The sequence below is a fragment of the Colobus angolensis genome, unplaced genomic scaffold (genome assembly GCF_000951035.1).
Source record: "Colobus angolensis palliatus isolate OR3802 unplaced genomic scaffold, Cang.pa_1.0 Scaffold185, whole genome shotgun sequence".
In the NCBI taxonomy this organism is placed as follows: Eukaryota; Metazoa; Chordata; class Mammalia; order Primates; family Cercopithecidae; genus Colobus; species Colobus angolensis.
Genome location: NW_012114988.1, coordinates 1601288 through 1623986, shown reverse-complemented (window position 1 = coordinate 1623986; position 22699 = coordinate 1601288). Strand labels below are relative to the sequence as shown.

The 22699-nt window shown below is 47.8% G+C and overlaps 2 protein-coding genes across 7 annotated transcripts in view; one reads left to right on the top strand and one right to left on the bottom strand.

The window, feature by feature from the left end:
* TMEM51 (transmembrane protein 51) overlaps window positions 1-22699 on the top strand; it is a 78920-nt gene that overhangs the window by 7037 nt on the left and 49184 nt on the right. The window contains exon 2 of one of the 6 annotated variants that reach the window (XM_011939923.1): window positions 309-513. The exons of 3 other annotated variants lie outside the window; for them this stretch is intronic. The gene's annotated coding sequence lies outside the window, so the exon portion shown is untranslated. Of the gene's footprint in view, window positions 1-270; window positions 514-22699 lie in introns of those variants that run through there. 2 more of the 6 variants (XM_011939922.1, XM_011939921.1) reach the window with 2 other exon arrangements.
* Window positions 11631-19982, bottom strand: LOC105510242 (chromosome unknown open reading frame, human C1orf195). Its single transcript, XM_011939919.1, is given in 2 exon segments — window positions 11631-11748; window positions 19885-19982. Coding segments are annotated over 2 exon segments (216 nt in total).

Below are 22699 nucleotides of genomic sequence, written 5' to 3'. Positions count from 1 at the left end.
CCTAGGGAGGAGGGGGAATCAGGGCTCTATTTTCTCCCGGCCCCATCTTATCCAATTCGGCTGGCAAGGGTGGGAAAGAACTTAGGCCCAGTCCCCGGCCCGCACTCAGCGTACTCCAGCAGCGGACGCTGGGGAGTGGATGCCCGCCCCCTCAGCTGCGATCCCTCGCCTCGGGCCCGGGGGTGGCGCCGAGGGCCGGGAGGGAGGGTCGGCCGGTGGGCGGTGCTTCTCGGGGCTGGAGGCTGCTCCCGGCCGGCGCCGCCCTCCGCCTCCCGCGGTCCCTCCCTCCCTCACGCCGGCGCTCCCAGGCCGCGCTTCCTGCGTCCCCATCGCGGTCCCCGAGAGGGCAGTGCGCCCTCTCCGCCACCGCGTTCCCTCGGCTGAGAATCCCCCGAATCCCAGCCCCGCGATCGCAGCGACCCCGAGGAGGCTGCCCGGGTGGGGCGCGGGGGTCGCGAAGCCCCCAGCCCCAGGCCGCCCAGCCGAGACGGAGCCGGACCCGCCGCCTCCCGGGTGAGTCTGAGCCGCCGCGCCTTGCGCCCGCCGCTTCCCGCGGAGCGCTGTGGGTTCCCCTCAGGGACGGGTAAGGGGGCCGAGGCCCGTCTGGGTCGCCTGTCTGTCCGTCCGTCCGCCGACTGCTTCCCGTCTGGGATTGACCACCTGGAGGACTCTGCACCCCGCACCCTCTGCGGCCGCGCCCCGCCGGTGCGGGACACTCCCGCCTCCCGGGCACCGCGCCCGGCCAGCTGGCCACGGCTGGGGAAGGCAGCTGGCCTTGGGGGCCCCCTGTTGGCGGGGACAGGTGCTCTTCGCCCGGCGGGTTTCGAACCCTTGGCCTCGTCAGAAGCGCTTTCAGCGCGTGGTTAGGAGCAGAACTTCCTAGTAGGTCCCAGGAAACCACTTTGGCGCTTTGCTCGCGCATCCCTTACTCTATGGAAGTCGGGTCCTTTTAGGGATTTAGATTCGTATGTGTGTACGTGTGTGTGTGTGTGTGTGTGTCGCTCTACAAGCAAACACGCGGGTAAAGAATCAGGCGTGAACAAAGTGGTTTGAAAATCCAACAAAGTGGATTTAAAGTCCTTCCCTGAGCGCATCGGTCGGTTTCTTCATCTGTGAAATGGACATGATAACGTCCCAGGGTGCGGCGGGGCATTCATGCCCAGCACCCAGCAAGCACTCCGAGGTGTTAGGTTACGCATAAATCAGATCTCAAATCAGCGCACAAAGGGGAGGCGCTTGGCCTGGCGCGCCAGGTCTGCATTACAGGATAATGGTCTCTTTCCCAACCACGGGTGGGGGCGAGAGACCTGACCCCTCCCCCACGGTTTCCCCAGGGAGCAGCCGTGGGGTGCCCTGCGCAGCGTTCCGAGGTGCCTGTGACAGTGCGTGGTACTGCAGGTCCTTCCCAACAGAGCGGGAGGTCTGGCTGCTGGGAACCTGGGCGCTGCCGGAGTGGGCTGGGCGGGGACGAGGTGGGCGGGGCCGGGACCCGAACTGGTGGAGGTAGGTCAGCGGGTGGAAGGATTGCCCCTCTAGGGCCAGCCAGCTTCTGGCTTTCTTTTTGAATGGGTTACCTGGAGAACAGCTTGTCTAGGGAACTGTTGGCCCTGGAACCGTGAACAGCTTTCACACCCCGGAAACCTGTGGCAAGAGGGTCCTGACCTATTGGGACAGAGCCCCTGTCCCTCCAAATATCTCACTCCACCAATTGAGAGGTACCCCCAGACGGGGAGAAAAGGCCAAAGAAAGAGAAAAAGAGGAGGCTGGTGGTGAATCTGCTCCTCATGGCTTCGGAGCTGACAGCTCCCTGTTCGGGTATCTGGGGTCTGCCCCACTGATCCAGAGCCCAGGAGCCTCAGGGAGCCCCTAGCCTAGGGAGGGAGTCAGGGATACTCATGACAAGTGTTGCAGAATTGGCGATACAGTCAGGCCACACCACTTGCTGGCTGTGTGACCTGATCTCTCTGAGCCTCAGTTTCTTCATCTGTAAAATGGGATGATGACCTCCAACGGCAAGGTGGGGTATTTGTGCCTAGCACATTTAGTACTCTATAGTAAGTTATGTCACAGGGCTTAGGCAAGAACAGAAGAAAGGAAATAACTCAGGAGGTCCTGCTAAGAAAAGAGTATTGTAGTATTCATCAGGGACCTGGAGTCCCCCCAGGGGACAGGGGAGGAAGGGTGTCTGGGCAGATGGAAAAGCACAGGCAGAGGCACAGAGACAGAAGAGTGCCTGGGGTGTGCTGGGCTGGGGAAGGTGCTCAGGCAGTGGAGGGTGCGGAAATGTAAAGGGAATGGAGGGTCTGGAGTGAGCTGGACTGGACAGGTGGGGCCTTTCTTGGAATCATTCAACATATGTTGGCTGAGCACCTTCTGTGGGCCAGGCACTGTTCTAGTTGCTCAACAAAGATGAACGACACGGAGAAAGATGTCCCTTTCATTCAAGTTCTCTAAGCAGGGAAGTCATCTGATCCCATCCATACATTAAGAAGATAATCCTGGCTGCCTGGAAGTTGGTGAGGATCCTAGAGAAGACTCCTAGGAGAGAGAGGCTGGCCTGTGGGTTGGTGGGGGTGGTGGGAATGAATGGGGGAGCTGGATGGGAGGCCAACACAGGAAGCAGAGAGTAATATGTGGCCTTCACTCATGACTGCTGGTCAAGGGTAAGATTCTGGGGTTCTACATGAGGCCCAGACTGCCAGCCTGGTCTTCTGCCAGGGAGAAGTAGTGAGTGAGTGTCTGGGATATTGGCAGGACCCAAGCCCCTCCAGCTGCGACTTTCTGGTTCTCTGACTCCAGATGTCACGAGGCCCGGGAGTTTCTCTGTCTGCGTGAGGGATGGGAAAGCTGGAGGCAGAGGCCAGCTAGAGCTTCTGAGGCTCCGTTTTAATAGGATGTGTTTCTGGTCAGTATTCCTCCCTCCCTCTGCAGGGCTGGCTGTAAACCCCTCGACCTCTTGGGCTGGAAGAGGCCAGAGTGTGAGGAGCTTTAGTGTGGATTCTCTTCCCTCAGCCCCAAATTAAGGTGGGAGTCATGGGAACGAGAAGCATTGTCTCCCTCGGTGCTGGGAAAGTTGCAGAAGTTTAGATGCCTTCTGACTTGGGATGTGGTATGGGGGCTGCTTCTGGCTGCTGACTTTTGCTTTCGCTTTTGTTTCTGCTCTGAAGCTTGGAGGAATCCTCCTTGCCGTGAAAGCTGTGCGAATATCCTCCTCCATGCTTTAAGTCTCCCTTTGCTTGGAGGGAAGAGGAAGATCCTAGAATGTCTCAGGTGCGGAGGACCTTCAGGTCATCAGAGACATCATTCTCATTTGACAAACAAAACTCAGAGAGGGGATGGAGCTTACCCAAGGACACACAGCAGTTCAGCAGCAGAAGTGGGACTGGAACCCAGCCCTCCTGACTCCCTTCTAGGGTCCTTTGCGTTCACCCAGGAGGCCTGGCCACATTTAGGACCAAGACTCTTTTGGGCCCCAGGTTTCTCAACCTCTCAACCTCTCAGTCTTTCAAGTGGCTCGGTGGAGTTGAGCTTCTCCCCAGGCTGGACAGGTGGCCCAGCCTACCCTGCCAATGTTTTATTCCCCCTTCGCCTGGATTGAGCCCTCGCTGCCATGGCCACCCCTCCTGGGAGCTCTTGCTTCTGAGAAAGAAACAGGTCATTTGTTTGGAAGAAACAAGCCACCTGTTTGGTTTCCCAGTACCAGGCCACACAGCCCTGTCCCTCCCAGACGGCCCCAAGATGCTGACCAGAGATAGCCCTCTGAGGGTCTCTCTTGAGCTCCCGTGACCCTCGACTCCTCCTCCCCTCAGCTCCCGTCTCAAGCCTGCTGGTTTGTCCTCACCTTCTATCTGTGATGTTCACGTGGGCGGAGCAACCTAAAGTCTCCACATTCTCTCTTGCCCTGGATTTATCAGACTTAGCAGCCCTTAAACCTGAATGCTGGTAGCTTTAGATCTTAGAATATCAGGGCCGGAGGGATCTTAGTCATCAGAAAATCCACTCTGCTTATTTGACATCTGGGGAGACCAAGACCCAGGGAAGAGGAGACTCGCCTGAGATCACAGCTGGGACCAGAATCCCAGGTTCCGGAGTTTGTCTCAAGTGATTCTGAGGATGATTCTTGAAAAACAAAACAGAGCACCCTCCCCCTCCAAGATCCCCTTTCTCCCTGCACTCCACACTACCAGGTGTTTTTGTGGTGTCCGTGGCGACATGACCAGGAGGAGTAAGGGCTGAGGGTCCTGAAAGATGAGGTGTGCACATTGAGGAGTGTATCTGCCCATTTCCAGGTCCTGTCTGTTCAAACTGGCATTAACACCATAGCAGGAGCTAGTGAGTGCATTTATCTGGCACTCCCTTAGCCAGATTTGATAATGTGCCTTCGGATGGCAGGCTTTTAAAGTTGTTTTCGTCCTCAGATTACAAAAGAAGTACGTGTTCCTTGTAAAAACGAGCAGATGACATCGTGAAGGCTGGCAACCACCGTTAATATTGTGGCGTTTTTTTCAGGTTTTTGTTTGCTGAGCTGTCTCATGTCCTGGTTTGTTGTTGTTTTGTTTTTGAAAAAATACAGACAAGGTCTCTGTGTGTTGCCCGGGCTAGTCTCGAACTCCTGGGCTCAAGTGATCCTCCCACCTCAGCCTCCCAAAGTGCTGGGATTCCAGGCAAGAGCCACTATGCCCAGCCCGTATCCTGGTTTTTCAATTCGTCGTTACAGTGCCTGTTATCTTCATGTGATAATATGAGTGACTTCACGCAGGGTCTAACCTGTGGGTCTCACGTGCTTCCACCCCTTGGTGGCTAGCAGGTATTCCCGTGGCCTAAACCCTGTGACGCTGTGCACAGTGCAAAGACATTTCTGATTCGTCGCTGTGGGAGTCCAGAGGGCCAGTTTTCTCCATCACTTTGGGGTTTGGGAAAGCAATTCTCTCTGAACTCTTAGAAATGGAAGCCGTGGGCTATCTGGGCGTGATGGGTGTGACCCAAATTCACACGGAGGGAGAGAGCTTTGTTTCTTCTGACTTTTATGTATTTATTTATATTTGCTGTGTTTGTTTTAACCCATCCAAGTGCTGCCACCCCACCATCACTGCCCCTTGCCCCAAATCTCCCTGGGATTAGGCATGGGGTTAGGCAAGTGCACGTCTCTAGAAAAATCGGTATTTGGCATACTCATCTCCAAACCCTGGCTCTTGCAGAGTAGGTGTTTCAATGGCAAAGATGTGCAGAGAATTTGTTTCCTAGTCGGGTGATTCAGGTAGGACACCCACCCTGGGGACGGGATGGGGCGGGGTCTCTGTCACTGTCTACCAGGGTCACAGCTTTGTTAATGCCATAAATCGTCAGTACTGGAAGTACTAGTGTCTTGGAGATTTTCTAAGCTCATGTTTACAGACTGTGGACAGCCACTTATTAGTGGATTTTGGCATCGTTAAGTGGTTTTCCGCTGGCTTTTTAAAAGTGAAGTAGAAGACAGTGGACTAGAAAATAGAATGCATTTCCTGTGGCGAGAAATATTCACTAGTAAAACTTTCAGTTACCTGTTTGTGGATGTGCACTGAGTGACTAGGTAAAAACGTCTCTCCTACTGCGCGGTAAGAACCTTGGGCAATGTAGCTCCGGTTCACTGGTTTTTATACTGTGATCCTGGGAAACCTTGGATGGGTCCTAGAAGCAACTCAGGGGTTTGCAGGGACAGAGCTGAGTGGTGGAGGTGGGGCCAACAGGAAGGAAGCTCGGCTTATGCTAAGGATACAAAACATCCACTTTTAAAACTCTGTGACTTTAAAAATAAAACAGAAAGTTGGAAGCCATTGTTCATCTAGCCTCCTCAATTCTTAGAAGAAGAAACTGAGGCCACAAAACAGAGAGGCTGGGGCCTTTGCTGCGGGAGGAGGTGGCACTCAGGCCTCACATTGAGGAGGATCTGCAAATGTGGACCCTTGACCCCTCCACAAATGAGCAACTCAAAACACACGTTCACGATGCAGGCTGTGACCCCTATAGACCCCACTGTTGTGTGCACCAGGAATTGACGTTTATCCCAAAGCCTGTCACTCTCGTGCCAACAGCGCGGTTTATATTGCTGAGATGCACAAAGCATTAATTTTTTCAATGCCACATTTCAAACAAAGAAGTGTTAATAACCCTGTTCTGGCATTTCTTTTTTTGTTTTGTTTTTTGAGACAGAGTCTTGCTCTGTCGCCAGGCTGAAATGCAGTGGTACAATCTTGGCTCACAGCAACCTCCACCTCCCGGGTTTAAGTGATTCTCCTACCTCAGCCTCCCGAGTAGCTGGGATTACAGACAGGCACATGCCACCACACCCAACAATTTTTTTTTTTTTGAGACGGAGTCTCGCTAGGTCGCCCAGGCTGGAGTGCAGTGGCGCGGTCTTGGCTCACTGCAAGCTCCACCTCCCAGGTTCATGCCATTCTCTTGCCTCAGCCTCCTGAGTAGCTGGGACTACAGGCAATGGCCATCACGCCCGGCTAATTTTTTGTATTTTTAGTGGAGACTGGGTTCCACTGTGTTAGCCAGGATTGTCTCGATCTCCTGACCTCGTGATCTACCCGCCTCGGCCTCCCAAAGTGCTGGGATTACAGGCGTGAGCCACCATGCCCGGCCTAATTTTTGTATTTTTAGTAGAGACGGGATTTCACCATCTTGGCCAGGATGGTCTCGATCTCTTGACCTCGTGATCTGCCCGCCTCAGCCTCCCAAGGCGCTGGGATTACAGGCATGAACCACCACACCTAGCTTTCTTCTTTTCTTAATGTCCCCAGAGCTTTACCAATGGAGGCTTCCCAGGCCCATCCCCTGACCTGAGAGGCCTTTGAGGTGATAAACTCAGGATCACCAAATCCTGGCAGAACCTGGCAGAATGAGAACTCACCACATGGGGCAAGTTCTTTTTTTTAGGATCGTGGACTCACATGATGCGCAGTTTTAGATGTCTCCAGGAGGTTTTGCTATTTCCTCTACTCAACAGGTAAAATTAGGTGGCTCTAAATCTTGGGGAATTTTATGTCTTTTCCGTGTTTTTCCCCTCACATCTGGTCTAGGGAGGAGTGCAGAGAAGGGGGTGGGATTTACTTGCCTTACCTTATCCTACATTTTCCTCGTTAGACCTGTGCTGGTTAGGGTGTGGGGCATGGTTAGTTGATATTTGGTGCAGGAAAATGACTTTGTTTTATTTTATTTTATTTATTTATCTGTTTGTTTATTTTGAGACAGAGTCTCACTCTGTTGCCCAGGCTGGAGTGCAGTAGTGCAATCTTGGCTCATTGCAATCTCTGCCTCCTGGATTCAAGCGATTCTCCTGCCTCAGCCTCCGGAGTAGCTGGGACTACAGGCACATGCCACCATGCCTGGCCAATTTTTGTATTTTTAGTCCAGATAGGGTTTCACCATGTTGGCCAAGCTTGTCTTGAACTCCTGACCTCAAGTGATCCCCCTGCCTTGGCTTCTCAAAGTGCTAGGATTACAGGCGTGAGCCGCCACACCCAGCCAGAACATGATTTTAAAAAACAAAATGAGGCCGGGCGCGGTGGCTCAAGCCTGTAATCCCAGCACTTTGGGAGGCCGAGACGGGCGGATCACGAGGTCAGGAGATCGAGACCATCCTGGCTAGCACGGTGAAACCCCGTCTCTACTTAAAAAATACAAAAAAACTAGCCGGGCGAGGTGGGGGGCGCCTGTAGTCCCAGCTACTCGGGAGGCTGAGGCAGGAGAATGGCGTAAACTCCGGAGGCGGAGCTTGCAGTGAGCTGAGATCCGGCCACTGCACTCCAGCCTGGGCGACAGAGTGAGACTCCGTCTCAAAAAAACAAAACAAAACAAAACAAAATGAACATGCAAACTTTCTTAAGTTACCATAAGATGCCTCACCTACAGCTTCATTAAAACCGCCTGCAATTTGGAGAGAAGCTGTTAGGTACTGGAACTGCCTGTGGATAATTATTGTTTTCAAACAGTAATTCTCTTCTTTTGGGGAAAATTGCCTGTAGCTAAACACAGACGCCATCACTTTAAACAAATCTTCTGATACATGTGGTGTGCCAGGCACTGAGCCCAGGAACAAGGGAGAGTCAGGCCCTGCCCCCGCCCCGATGGAGCTGATCCCCCGCGGGGGACGGCAGGGATTGTACCTTAACAACATGTGAATAAAGATGACGAAGCACAGCCCACGAAGGAGGAGGCTTAACCCAAACTTGGAGAGTCAGGAAGGATTTTCAGAAAGAGTGCAGTCTGAGCTGAAATGGGGAGCGGGGAGGGGAGGTACAGCCGCTGCTGAAGGTCTACCTGGGAAGGCAACTGCGTGTGCAGAGGCCCCAAGGTGTAAGACAGCTTCATTCACACAGGCCAATAGTGAGTGTAGAAACGCTACCCTCAGGGCAGATGCTGATGGCACAGGTGGAAAAAGTATTTTATATAGTTTCTTCCTAAAAGTCATTTTGGGGGCTGGGCATGGTGGCTCACGCCTGTAATCTCAGCACTTTGGGAGGCCGAGGAGGGCATATCACTTGAGGTTAGGAGTTCATGACTAGCCTGGCCAACATGGTGAAACCCCATCTCTACTACAAATACAAAAATTAGCCGGGTGTGATGGCGCGCACCTGTAGTCCCAGCTACTCGGGAGGCTGAGGCACAAAAATTGCTTGAACCTGGGAGGCAGAGGTTGCAGTGAGCCGAGATGGCACCACTGCACTTAAGCCTGGGCAACAGAGTGAGACTTCCTCTCAAAAAAAATAAATAAATAAAATAAAAGAGGTCATTTTGGCTCTGGCAGTTTCTCAAAATATTAAAATCAAATCACTGTGGGATCCAGCAGTTTCACTTCTGGGTGCATACTTGTCTTAGTCCGTTTGTGTTGCTATAAAGAAATACCTGAGATTGGGTAATTTATAAAGAAAAGAGGTTTATTGGCCGGGTGCGGTGGCTCACGCCTGTAATCCCAGCACTTTGGGAAACCGAGGTGGGCAAATCACGAGGTCAAGAAATTGAGACCATCCTGGACAACGTGGTGAAACCCAGTCTTTACTAAAAATACAAAAATTAGCTTGGCGTGGTGGTGGGCACCTGTAGTCACAGCTACTCAGGAGGCTGGGGCAGGAGAATCACTTGAACCCGGGAGGCTGAGGTTGCAGTGAGCTGAGATGGAGCCCCTGCACTCTAGCCTGGCGACAGCAAGACTTCATCTCAAAAAAAGAGAGAAAGAGGTTTATCTAGCCCACGGATATACAAGGCTATATAAGAAGCATGACATCAGCATTTGCTTCTAGTGAGGGCCTCAGGAAGCTTCCGCCTCAGGCGGAAGGAGAGCAGGCATCATGTGGTGAGAGAGAAGAGGAGAGAGGGAGTGGGGAGCAGACTCTTTAACAAACAGATCTTTGGGTACCAAGCCATTCAACAGGGATCCACCCCCATCAACCAAACATCCACTAGGCCCCACCTCCAACATTGGGGATCAAATTTCTCTTCTTTTTTTGAGACAGAGTTTTACTCTGTCACCCAGGCTGGAGTGCAGTGGCACAATCTTGGCCCATTGCAACCTCTGCCTCCTGGGTTCAGGCGATTCTCATGCCTCAGCCTCCTGAGTAGCTGGGATTACAGACATGTGCCACCATGTCCAGCTAATTTTTATATTTTTAGTAGAGATAGGGTTTCACCATGTTGACCAGGCTGGTCTTGAACTCCTGGCCTTGAGTGATCCACCAGCCTTGGCCTCCCAAAGTACTAGGATTACAGGCGTGGCCACTGTATCCAGCTTGGGGATCAAATTTCAACATGAGATTTGGAGAGGACCAATGTCCAAACTATATCAATACTCAAAAGAATTGAAAACAGGTTTTTGAAGAGATATTTGTACACCCATGTTTATATGAGCATTACTCATAGTAGCTAAACTATGAAAACAACCGAAGTATCCATCAAAGGATGAATAAACAAAATGTGGTCTATCCATACAATGGAATATGATTCAGCCTCCATGTGGAAGGAAATTCTGACACCATGCTGTAACATGGACGAACCTTGAGGACATCATGCTAAGTGAAATAAGCCAGTCACAAAAAGGCAGATACTATATGATTCTACTGGTATGAGGAACCTAGAGCAGTCGACATCATAGAGATGGAAAGTAGAATGTCAGTTGCCAGGGGCTGGGGGAAGGGCAATGGGGAGTTAGGGTTTAATGGGTAAGGAGTTTCAGTTTTGTAAAATGAAAGCGTTCTGTGAATGCATGATGGTGATGGTTACACAGCAGTATGAATGTACTTAATGCCACTGAACTGTTCATGGAAAAATGGTTAAGATAGTCAACTTTATGTTATGTGCATTTTATCACAATAAAAAGTTGGTGGCGGGGAGTCATCTTGGAAACAAGACTCAGATAGTCATTCGGCCATGTCATTCATTGTGTTCTCTCTACAGACCAGGTGTTCTTCCAGGCTTTGGGGGAAAACGGTGCTAAGACAGGCTCAGTTCCTGACTTCTTGGAGCTTACACCTTATTAGGCAGCAGGGAAGAGTCAGTCAAGTAGGAAACCAACAAGTAAAATAACAAATCAATAACATGTCAAATGCACTGATCTGAAATCTTTGCCACTTCCCTACTGCTGGCAGGATCAAGCCGAGGCTAAGCTCTTTAACTTTCAATAAAGCCGGGACTTCTTAGAGCCGGCCTCGGTTAATCTTTCCAGACCTATTACTGCTGCCTTACCCTCACTTCAACTGCATCAGTCACAAGGAACTACTTTCCACCCCCACCTACCTTGTACCCCTGCTCAAAGCCAGCGACTTTGGTGGCTTTTTTCCTTTCTGTTCTTTCTGTTTTTCTTTCTAGACTGCCCAGAAGTTTCAATTCCAGAAGTTTATCCTAAGAAAACAATTAATGAGTATAAGGAGTTAGTTTCAACACTGTTATTTTTTGTAATAATAGCAACCAAATTAGAAACCCATTTTGTTTGTTTTTAATCTGTCCAGTGACAGTCCTAGCCAAGACTCTTTAAATATATTTTTGTTTAATTCTGGAATAATTTTAGATTTATAGAAAAGTTGCAAAGGTAATATGGGGCATTTTTGTCTACCCTTCACACCCAACTTCCCCTAATGTTGGCCTTTTTTTTTTGTTTGTGAGACAGAGTCTCACTCTGTCACCCAGGCTGGAGTATAGTGGCATGATCTCAGCTCACTGCAACCTCCACCTCCCGGATTCAAGGGATTCTCCTGCCTCAGCCTCCTGAGTAGCTGGGATTACAGGCATGCGCCACCATGCCTGGCTAATTGTTGTATTTTTAGTGAAGACGAGGGGTTTCACCATGTTGGCCAGGCTGGTCTCGAACTCCTGACTTCAGGTGATCCACCCACCTTGGCCTCCCAGAGAGCTGGGATTACAGGTGTGAGCCACCACGCCCAGCCTAATGTTGACATCTTATATAATTGTCTTATGCTTATCAAAGCTAAGAAATTGACATCACAACTAAACTACAGACTTTATTTAGATTTCACCAATTTTCCCACTGCATTTTTATTCTCCAGGATCCAATTCAAGATGCCACATTGCATTTGGTCATCTTGTCTCCTTAGTAACTTCCGAACTGTGACACTTTCTCAGTCTTTTCTTAAATTTCATGACCTTGAGAACTTTGAAGAGTACTGGTTAGTGTTTTGTAGAACTTCCCTGAATTTGGGTTTGCCCGATGTCTTCTCGTGACTGTACTAGGCTTTTGGGTTTTGGGAAAGAATCCTACAAAGGTGAAGTGTGCTTCTCATTGAATCATGTTAGAATGGAAATAATATCAGTGTAACTTCTTATTGATGACATCAGCCTTGGTCTCTTGGTTAAGGTGGTGTCTGCCACGTTTCTCCACTGTAAACTTACTACAGCCCCTTTTTGGAAGGGTATTCTTTAACATGAGAGTGAAAGGCAACATTATAACAGAGATTATTGAAAATGATTTTTAGATTAGGCTCCTAAAATTTAAAAACTTTGATATATCAAATGATAAACTGGGGACAATATTTGCAACACAGAACAGACAAGGGATTGTGTTCTGAATACATGCAGGAACTTTGCATTTTTTGCTTTTTTGTTTTTTTGAGACAGAGTCTCGCTCTGTCGCCAGGCCAAAGTGCAGTGGCACAATCTCAGCTCACTGCAACCTCCACCTCCCAGTTCAAGTGATTCTCCTGCCTCAGCCTCCCAAGTAGCTGGAACTACAGGTGTGCACCACCACGCCCAGCTAATTTTTGTATTTGTAGTAGAGACAAGGTTTCACCATGTTGGCCAGGGTGGTCTCCACCTCTTGACCTCATGATCCGCCCTCCTCAGCCTCCCAAAGTGCTGGGATTACAGGCATGAGCCACCACACCCAGCTTGCTTTTCTAGTTAGTAAGGAAAAGCTGAATGCCCTAGTTGAGAAATGGGCTAAAGAAGAAATGCTGAGGTTGAGCACAGTGGCTGACACTTGCAATCCCAACGTTTTGGGAGGCTGAGGCAAGAAGATCGTTTGAGCCCAGGACATTGAGATCAGCCTGGGCAACGTGGCGAGACCTCGTCTCTATAAAAAATGAACAAAATTGGCCGGGTGCAGTGGCTCACACCTGTAATCCAAGCACTTTGGGAGGCCGAGGCGGGCGGATCACGAGGTCAGGAGATCGAGACCATCCTGGCTAATATGGTGAAACCCCGTCTCTACTAAAAATACACAAAAATTAGCCGGGCATGGTGGTGGGCACCTGTAGTCCCAGCTACTTGGGAGGCTGAGGCAGGAGAATGGCGTGAACCTAGGAGGCGGAGCTTGCAGTGAGCCAAGACCACGCCACTACACTCCAGTCTGGGCGACAGAGTGAGACTCTGCCTCAAAAAAAAAAGAACAAAATTAGTTGGGCATGGTGGCATGCACCTGTAGTCTCAGCTGCTTGGGAGGCTGAGGTGGGAGGATTGCATGAGCCCAGGAGGTAGAGGCTACAGTGAGCCGTGACTGTGCCACTGCACTCCAGCCTGGGTGACCCTGTCTCAAAAAAAGAAGAAGGAATGCTGGTGGCCAATTAGAACATGGGAAAAAAAAAGAATCAGTGTTTAACCTCATTGTATTAAAGGAAATGCCGATTAAAACAATGCCGTCTGTCACATAGGAAATCTAGAATGTTTTAAAAGTTTTAAAATTTTAATTTAAATAATGCTAACTGGGAGGTAGTGCTTTCAGGAGCTCAGCGTAGAAGTATAAACTGGAGAACAGTCTGAAAATTCAGGTCCAAACCTTTAAAACACTTAGCTTTAAAACACTTTCAATTCCAAGATTTTAACCTTGTTATTAAAATCTTCAATACCAAGATTTTATCCCGAGGTAACAATTTATGGTTGGATAAGGAGTTAATTTCAACACTATTTTTTATAATAGCAATAAAACTAGAAATCAAATATATTTGCAGCAACAGGGTATTGGTGACATAAATTGGAGCTTTTTCATGTACTGAAGTGGTCCTCAATCGCTAAAAATTCCAGTGTTGATGAATACTGGTGATATGAAAGATTGTTCATTATATATCAAATTTTTAAAAAGTAAGGTTATACTGGGAGGCAGAGGTTGCGACGAGCCGAGATTGCACCACTGCACTCCAGCTTGAGTGACAGAGTGAGATTTTGTCTCAAAAAAACGTTAGGGTTGTAAAACTATTGCAACAATATCCCATTTTTGTAAAAAAACAAAAAAGTATTTTGTTTACGAAGCACACAAGAAAGCATGGAGACCATCATAGATGTTTATCAGCAGTTATGGATGGGGGTGGCCATGGGGGGTTTCGATATTCTTTCTGCTGGTCTATATTTAACTAATTTTTATTTCATAAACAAGCATTGTTTTCATAACAAGAGAAAACTGTTGTTGATAACACCCTCTCCTCCCATTTGGAACTTTAGTGACCTGTGCTGAAGACCCATAGGCTTGTTACGCATCCCACAGAGATTACTGCCAGGCAAGGTGATTTGGGAACTGTAGAGGGCTTTGAAGACATCAGCTGCCGCTCCTGGTGGCTGGTTTACCCTTCAGACTTGGAGTATCTGGGCCTCCCTTCTTAGACTTAGGAAGCTGAGATAGGAGCATGGTGGAAGCCACAGCAGCCATAGGCAACTGTGAGAAAATACTCACCCCAAGGCTGGGCGCGGTGGCTCACGCTGTAGTCCCAGCACTTTGGGAGGCCGTGGCGAGTGGATCACTTGAGGTCAGGAGTTTGAGACCAGCCTGGCCAACATGGTGAAACCCCATCTCTACTAAAAATACAAAATTAGCTGGGCGTGGTGGCAGGTGCCTGTAATCCCAGATACTTGGGAGGCTGAGGCAGGAGAACCCCCTTGAACCCAGGAGGCAGAGGTTGCAGTGAGCCAAGATCACAGCACTACACTCTAGTCTGGATGACAGAGTAAGACTCTATCTCAAAAAAGAAAGAAAGGAAAGAAAATACTCGCCCAGCATTGTATTTTATATACGTGTATGTAATTTTCACTTTGAACATAGTTCGATGAGTTTTGACAAACACAGGCAGTCATGTAACCATCACCACAATCAAGATGTAGAAAAGTTCCCTCACCCCCCAAAATTCTCTCCTGCTGCTTCTTTGTAGTCTCTCCTATCTCCACCCCCCAGCAGCCACTGATCTGTTTTCTGTCCTTATCGTTTTGCCGTTTCTAGGATATCACGTAAATAGAATCATACAGTATGGTGCCTTTAAGAGTCTGGCTGCTTCTACTCAGTAGAACACATTTGAGATCTCCCCACACTGCATTTATTCCATGGTATAAACGTGCAGGACCACAGTTTACTTATCCCTTCACCTGTTAAAAGGATATTTGGATTGTGTCTACTTTTTGGTGATTATGATTAAACATTCAGAGGTTTTTAGTATCAGTATATGTTTTCATTTCTCTTGGGCAAATACCTAGGAGTGGAATTGTTGGGTTTGTATGTGAGTGTATGTTTATCTTTATATGAAATGACCAAACTTAGGTTTGGGCCAGTTCCTCCGGCCAGCACCAGGGCTGTGCAGGGACCTGATGAAACACTGATAACATCCTCCCCTCCCATTTGGAATTTCAGTGACCTGTGTCGAAGACCCGGTAGAAATCATCTGTCTTTTCTGGAGTGACGCTTTCACTTTGCCAGCTGATGTGGGTTTCACCCTGCCAGGGAGGAGGTTGACCGCCTCCCCATTGATGACTCTCCCTCTCCCATATCAGAGGCATGGAAATGACCATGAGTAGTGAGACTTCTTAACTGAAATAACTTTTTCATTAACTCTTTTTCTTTAATTAGGAAACTAATATATGCACATGTTATAAAAAATCAAACGGTGTAAAAGGATGTCCAAAGAAAAAATATCCATCTCCCTCTCATTCCAGGCTCCCAGTCCCTTATACAAGAGGTAGCCACCATCTGCGATTTCTTGTATAAACTTCTAGAAATTGTCTCTGCATATCATGATGCTTTTATATGCTGCTTTTAGTTGTTTGCCTGGTCATCAAAGCAGTAAAGTATTATGGTGGTCAGGATCATTATGAAATTGTTGGGTAATTTCAAACTTGTAATAACTTCTATGAGGGTCTTCAATCACCTTTAAGGACCCGCTCACCACCTGAAATTGTCTGTCAAGCATTCTCTGTCAAGTATTCTATCTCTGCATTTATCTGTGGCAGGTCAGTAGCTTTTATCAGATTCTCAAAGGGGTCTGTGCACCAAAAGAAAGAAAGGAGTAGGGAAGAAAAGAAGGAAGGAAGGCTGGGCGCGGTGGCTCAAGCCTGTAATCCCAGCACTTTGGGAGGCCGAGACGGGCGGATCACGAGGTCAGGAGAGCGAGACCATCCTGGCTAACACGGTGAAACCACGTCTCTACTAAAAAAATACAAAAAACTAGCCAGGCAAGGTGGCGGGCGCCTGTAGTCCCAGCTACTCGGGAGGCTGAGGCAGGAGAATGGCGTAAACCCGGGGCGGAGCTTGCAGTGAGCTGAGATCTGGCCACAGCACTCCAGCCTGGGCGTCAGAGCCAGACTCTGTCTCAAAAAAAAAAAAAAAAAAAAAGAAGGAAGGAAGGACCATAGAGGCAGTCTTTTACAGACACAAATGGTAGATAAATGTAGAATGAGCTTGGATACATCTGCAATTAGCTGTAACTCAGAATGTATAAGTTCCCATTTTATGTACTATTGCCCCCTGGTTTTATGATTGGAAGCCGGTAGAACCATTGATTTAACAGCATAGGCTAAGTTTTGTCTTGGGCTAAGAGGAACTGTGCCTGGCTGAGCCAAGAGAGACGAAGGCCATGGAGTTCTGCAACCTTGCCTGTGTGTTCAGACTGACTCACTGTGTCTGAGGAAGTCTGTTGGTAGCTTTACAACACATGCACTCTCTCTCCCAGGGCGAGCCAGTGACTGGGAACTTCTCACAGAAAGGAGTAGACAAAATTGCTTCCCACAAGAGGGCTTCAGGCTGAAAAATATTCAAGAAGAGTTTAGGGAAATTCCTGGGAGGCAGAGCCATATCTGGCACATGATAAAAGTTACAGATGTTTGGGGATTATACTTGTTAGAGTCAATATCTGGAGTTGAAGTGGGGAGCAACCAAACTTTAAGTCATTTCATGCTCAAAACAGTTCTATGTTGGGGAAACCGAGGCAGGAGTATGCTAGCTACGGTGCAAACTACCCCACATCTCAAGGACTTAAGGCACTCCAGTTACATTTTCATGTATTGGGTGGGAAGGTGGGGTCTTGGATCTTCAGCACTTCCTCTCCAAAGGTTTAGTGAGCTAATAACAGGGCCCACAGCTAGAAAGTGATGGAATCGGGATTTGAACCCAGCCAGTCTCATTCGAGAGTCTGTATTCTGAAATACTATGCTATGGTGAGAAACAAAAGTACTGGCATCTAACTAGATCTACCTGGCATGTAACTTCAGAACTGGGAAGTGGGAGATAACTTGGGATCCTCAGGAACATTTGTTCCTTGTTGCGAAGGAATCAAGCTCTTCTTTTTAAGGAGTGAGATGGGTAAATCTGAGAGACTTTTTTTTTACTTTGTCTTCAGGTGAGAATTTTCAGGTTCCACACATAAAAATGAGAGCCTTTCCCCTGCAAAAGTTTGCCCCTGAAATAAATGTGCATGAGACTATGTTGCCTGGTGCTTGGGTCTTTCCATTAGCAAATATCAACCCCCAAAAGCTGATCGCCCTTCCACCATGATACTGCTCATTGCAGGGAGGAAGTTTGAGACATCTCAGCAACCTGATTAAAACATTTTTTCCCAGTTGAAATGTCTTCTTGTAGAAACAACCCAAATGTCCCATATAAAAGCCTGGAAAATCTGCTATGGTTTCTACAAGGTTACACGAGGGGAACACCACACGGCCATTCAAAATGGCAATGATGCAGAAGGCTCTGAAAGATGTAGAAAGATGGGTCTAATTTGCTCATGTAAAAAGGCAGATTATGAAGCTGTCCATTTTTTGTTTCAAAAAAATACACAAAGAATAAAAATTTAACTATTTAATATAATGTTTCCAATGATTATTCCTAATGGATTACAAGTAATTTTTATTTCCTCTCTCCCTATTTTCTCTTTTCTAACCTGTACTTTCTGAGTTTCCCACAGAGAAACATGTATGACTTTGTATTAAAGTAACATCTTTAAGCAAATGGTTCTAATGATCTGGGTGACCTTGAGCCACAGCTCACTTTCTCGAAATGGGGAGAATAGTTGTAGGATTTTGTGAAGATTAAACTATAAAAGTACTTAAAACAGTACATGCTCAATACGTTTTTAGGTGTTACTGTCATAATTATTTTTGAAAATCTTTCCATTCTAGTAAGTTCATTCCAAATCCAAGCCAAGCACACCTGACAGTCGTGAGGCTTTATCTCAATGCCTGGGAGTATGGACCCATGAGCAAGCCAGCTTCCTTCTTTCCCTCCTCTCCCCTGGCCCTCTTCTGCAGGGCAAGGTGAAGCTAGGTGACTGGGATACTGCTCTTTTTTTTTTAATCTGTCTTTTTTTTTTTGAAATGGAGTCTCGGCTCACTGCAACTTCCGCCTTCCAGTTTCAAGTGATTCTCCTGCCTCAGTCTCCTGAGTCTCAGCTGGGATTACAGATGCGTGCCACCACACCCGGCTAATTTTTGTATTTTGGCCTCCCAAAGTGCTGGGATTACAGGCGTGAGCCACCAGGCCCGGCCCAGGATACTGCTTTTAAGTGTGATTAGGGCAGCTTTGGCTGATGTCTCATTTCTGTCTTCTGCACAAAGAAATAACTCATGGTTCTGGGCATAATGGCATTTTCGTTCAAAGCATGGATTCTGAAGTTAGACTGCCTGGGTTCCACATCCATTAAATGGGGAGAATAATAACGCCACCCTCCCAGGATTGGGGTGAGGATGAAATGACACTGCACGTGAAGCCTTAGCACAGCATCTCAATAAATGCTAACTCTCAGAGATACAATGGCAAGCCCCAGAAATTCACAAAGCATAGCATCAACCATGTTAAAATGACCAATTTAGTGGTATCTTGTACACCCACAGAGTTGTGCAACTGCCACCTCAGTCTAGTTCCAAAACATTGTCATCGCCCCAAAAAGCATCGTACCCATTAAGCATTCCCTCCCCATCTCCACCCTTCCCCGCCAACCCCTGCTGCTGGCAATCACCTATCTCCTTTCTCTCTTTCTGGACATTGCATGTAAATGGAATCACATAATATGTGACCTTTTGTGTATGGCTTCTAAGCTTTTTTGTTTGTTTGTAAATTATTTTAACCTTTTTAAAATTTGAGACAAGTTCTTGCTCTGTCACCTGGGCTGGAGTATAGATCTCAGCTCATTACAATGTCTGCCTCCTGGGCTCAAGTGATCCTCCCACCTCGGCCTCTCAAGTAGCTGGGACCACAGGTGTGTGTCACCACGTCGGCTAAATTTTGTATTTTTTGGTAGAGACAGGGTTTTGCCATGTTGCCCAGACTGGTATCAAACTCTCAGGCTCAAGTGATCTTTAACAGCTCTTAATTTAAAAATTCTTAATTCTTAATTTAAAAATTAAGAATCAGATTTTTAAACAAGCTCTCTAGCTGATTAAGATATCTAGCCAGGTTTGGAACTTATGATGTATGGAAAAGAAAGTGGACTCTAGCCAGGCACAGTGGCTCACACCTGTAATCCCAGCACTTTGAGAGGCTGAGGCAGGTGGATTCCTTGACCCCTCGGGCTCCCAAAGTGCTGGGATTATAGGCGTGAGTCACCACCATACCTGGCCTATTTTAACCATTTTTAAGTGTACAATTCAGGGATATTAAGCACATTTACAGTGCTGTGTGACCATCGCCACTGTCTTTTTCCAGAACTACTACATCATCCCAAACAGAAATGGAGGCAGGTTTTTTTGGTTTTTTTTGTTTTGTTTTTGTTTTTTTTTGAGATGGAGTCTTGCTCTGTCGCTCAGGCTAGAGTGCAGTGGCCGATCTTGGCTCACTGCAAGCTCTGCCTCCGGGGTTCACGCCATTCTCCTGCCACAGCCTCCTGAGTAGCTGGGATTACAGGCACCCGCCACCACACCTGGTAAATTTTTTGTATTTTTAGTAGAGATGGGGTTTCACCATGTTAGCCAGGATGGTCTGGATCTCCTGACCTCGTGATCCGCCCGCCTCGGCCTCCCTAGAGGCAGGTTTTCTAAATGCCTGCATGAGTGGTTCTGCATCTTCAGCTTGTGTTAGAATCCTCTGGGGTGGAGGGCTTATTAAAACACAGATTGCTCGGCCCTCCCTTCCCCCCATCCCCCGCCACATCCCCCACCCCCAGTTGCTGATTGAGTAGGTCTGAGTGAGGCCCCAGGATTTGCATTTCTAACCAGCTCCTGGGTGATGCTGATGCTGTTGATTTGGGGCCACACCTGGAAGACCGCTGTTTTAGATCAAAAGGTTTGCAGGACAGAGTGGATGATGGCATTCTTCGGGGTCAATGAGAGAAGCCAAACTTCTACGACCTATGGGATAAGGGGTTTATTATAGGAATTAGATCTTATCAGGGGCATCACCACCTGGATCTTAGGTCAGGGGCATTACCACCTGGTCCTGGGTATACAGGCAAGCTGGTGGAGAAGTCTACAGCCAGCCCGTTGTCTGGTTCATCCCCAGCCAAGTGTCCAGGGGTGGGCCTGGGCTGCTGTTGGTCAACAGGACCAGCAGTCAGGAGAAAGAGCTAGATGCAGAATGGAGGACAGGCTCAAATGTGCTGGCACCCACTGTGCTGTCTCTCACCGCATCCAGTCATGATGACCTCTAAAGTGTAATGGCCACTGCTTCACTTCCATCTCCCAGCTTTCCACAGATTCCTCTTTTGACCAATTAAAACCTAGAACCAGTCAGAGAAGGGGATTCTGGGAAAAGTAGTTCCAGCCTAACCAAGCCCGCACGACAGGAACTACCACAGCTGATGAATCAGTCTTTGCCATGGAACCTCCTCCTTGAGCCCACAGTTGGTTTCTGGGGCTCTGCTGGGGGTTCCCTGACTCTGTTGACAGGACCTTCTAGCAGACACAGATGTGGTCCATCCCAGCAATGCCTTGCTCAGATCATCAGCTGAGAACTTAATAAGAACAGATTCCCAGGGCCCAGCCCAGGCCTGCCAAGTCAGGCTTCAGCAGTGGCAGGAATCAGATTTTTAAACAAGCTCTCTAGCTGATTAAGATATCTAGCCAGGTTTGGAACTTACGATGTATGGAAAAGAAAGTGGACTCTAGCCAGGCACAGTGGCTCACACCTGTAATCCCAGCACTTTGAGAGGCTGAGGCAGGTGGATTCCTTGAGCCCAGGAGTGCAAGACCAGCCTGGGCAACATGGCAAAACTCCATTTCTGCAAAAAAAAAAAAACAAATACCAAAATTAGTGGAGTGTGATGACACGTGCCTGTAGTCCCAGCTACTTGGAAGGCTGAGGTGGTAGGGTCACTTGACCTTGGGAGGTCAAGGTTACAGTGAGTCAAGATTGTGCCACTGCACTCCAGTGTGAGCAACAGAGTGAGTGAAACCCTGTCTCAAAAAAAAAAAGGAAGGAGGAGGGAGGGAGGAAAGAAAAAAGAAAGGAAAGGAAGGAAGGAAGGAAAGAGAGAGAGAGAAAGAAAGAAAGAAGAAAGAAAAAAGAGAAGAAGGAGAGAGAGAGACAGACAGAGACAGAAAAAGGGAAAGGAAAAGAGAAAGTAAGTGAACTCTGGGGCTTGACAGCCATGGGTTAGAATTCTGGTTCCACCACTTGCCAGCTCTGTCATCTTGAGCAAGTGACTTAACCCTTTATGATCCTATATTGTCTACAAGAGTGGCTCCTTTTCTATCATTTCACTTTCCACTGTTTCAGTTACCCATAGCCAACTACAATCTGAACATATTAAATGGAAAATTCCGGAAAGATATGATTCATAAGTTTTAAATTGCATGCCATTCTGAGTAGCGTGATGAAATCTCACACTGTCCTCCTCCAGACGTGAATCGTCTCTTTGTCCAGCAGATCGGTGCTGTAGACACTACCTGCTCATTGGTCACTTAGGAGCAGTCTGGGTTATCAGATCAGAAAACGTCATATGTGTAAGGTCAGGTGCTATCTGTTTCAGGCATCCACTGGGGGTCTTGGAACGTATCCCCTGAGGTATGTACTCTGCTATTAAATGGGCCAATGCCTACCTTTTTCTTGGAGGGTTGTGGGAACCAAATGAGGCCATGTGTAACAAACTTCTGGCAGGTGAAATATTACTGTGCTTAATCCAGTTAATAGTTGTACCTAGACATGCCTAGGGAGTAGGTCAGATGGGCCCAGCATCTCCTCTTTCTACTTAGGAATCTGGGGTTTAACCTGATCATATTCTTTTTTTTTCTGAAACAGTTTCACTCTTGTTGCCCAGGCTGGAGTGCAATGGCGCAATCTCGGATCACTACAACCTCTGCCTCCCAGGTCCGAGCAATTCTCCTGCCTCAGCCTTCCGAGCAGCTGGGATTACAAGCACACACCACCACACCCGGGTAATTTTTTGTATTTTTAGTAGAGACGGGGTTTCACCATGTTGGCCAGGCTGGTCTCGAACTCCTGACCTCAAGTGATCCACCCACCTCGGCCTCCCAAAATGCTCGGATTATAGGCGTAAGCCACTGCACCTGGCCAACCTGATAGTATTCTTAACACAGATTGTTTTCCTGCCATCATGAAAAATAGACTTGCTTTAAAGTCTTTAGAGTCTCAGTTCATATTCCAGGCATTGTTTTATATAAATATCATCTGTTTATTTTTTCTTTATATCATCTGTTTATTTTTTCTTTAAGCAAATTTCACAAACTCCATCAAAAAAAAAAAAAAATCCATCTGTCAAAGAAGAGCCTTTCAACGTCTAGTTCTGTTTATCTAAAAACATCCTTTCTTCAACCTGGAATCATGAACATTTTGCCACATGCTGAACATTTCTATGACTTTCTCTTTGTGTCTATCACCTTGATGTGAGTTGTCACCTTAACTAGGTAAGACGGTTGTGGTCTGCTGAGTAGAACAAGCTACTTTTTCAAGAAACTAGTTGAAAGGTTTCATAACACCTGGTCTTCAGTGGGTCAAGGCAGTGCTCCGGGGCCAGGCCATCTGATAAAGGGAGTGGTAACTTTGAAGTGTGGCTTATAAAGAAGCTGTTAT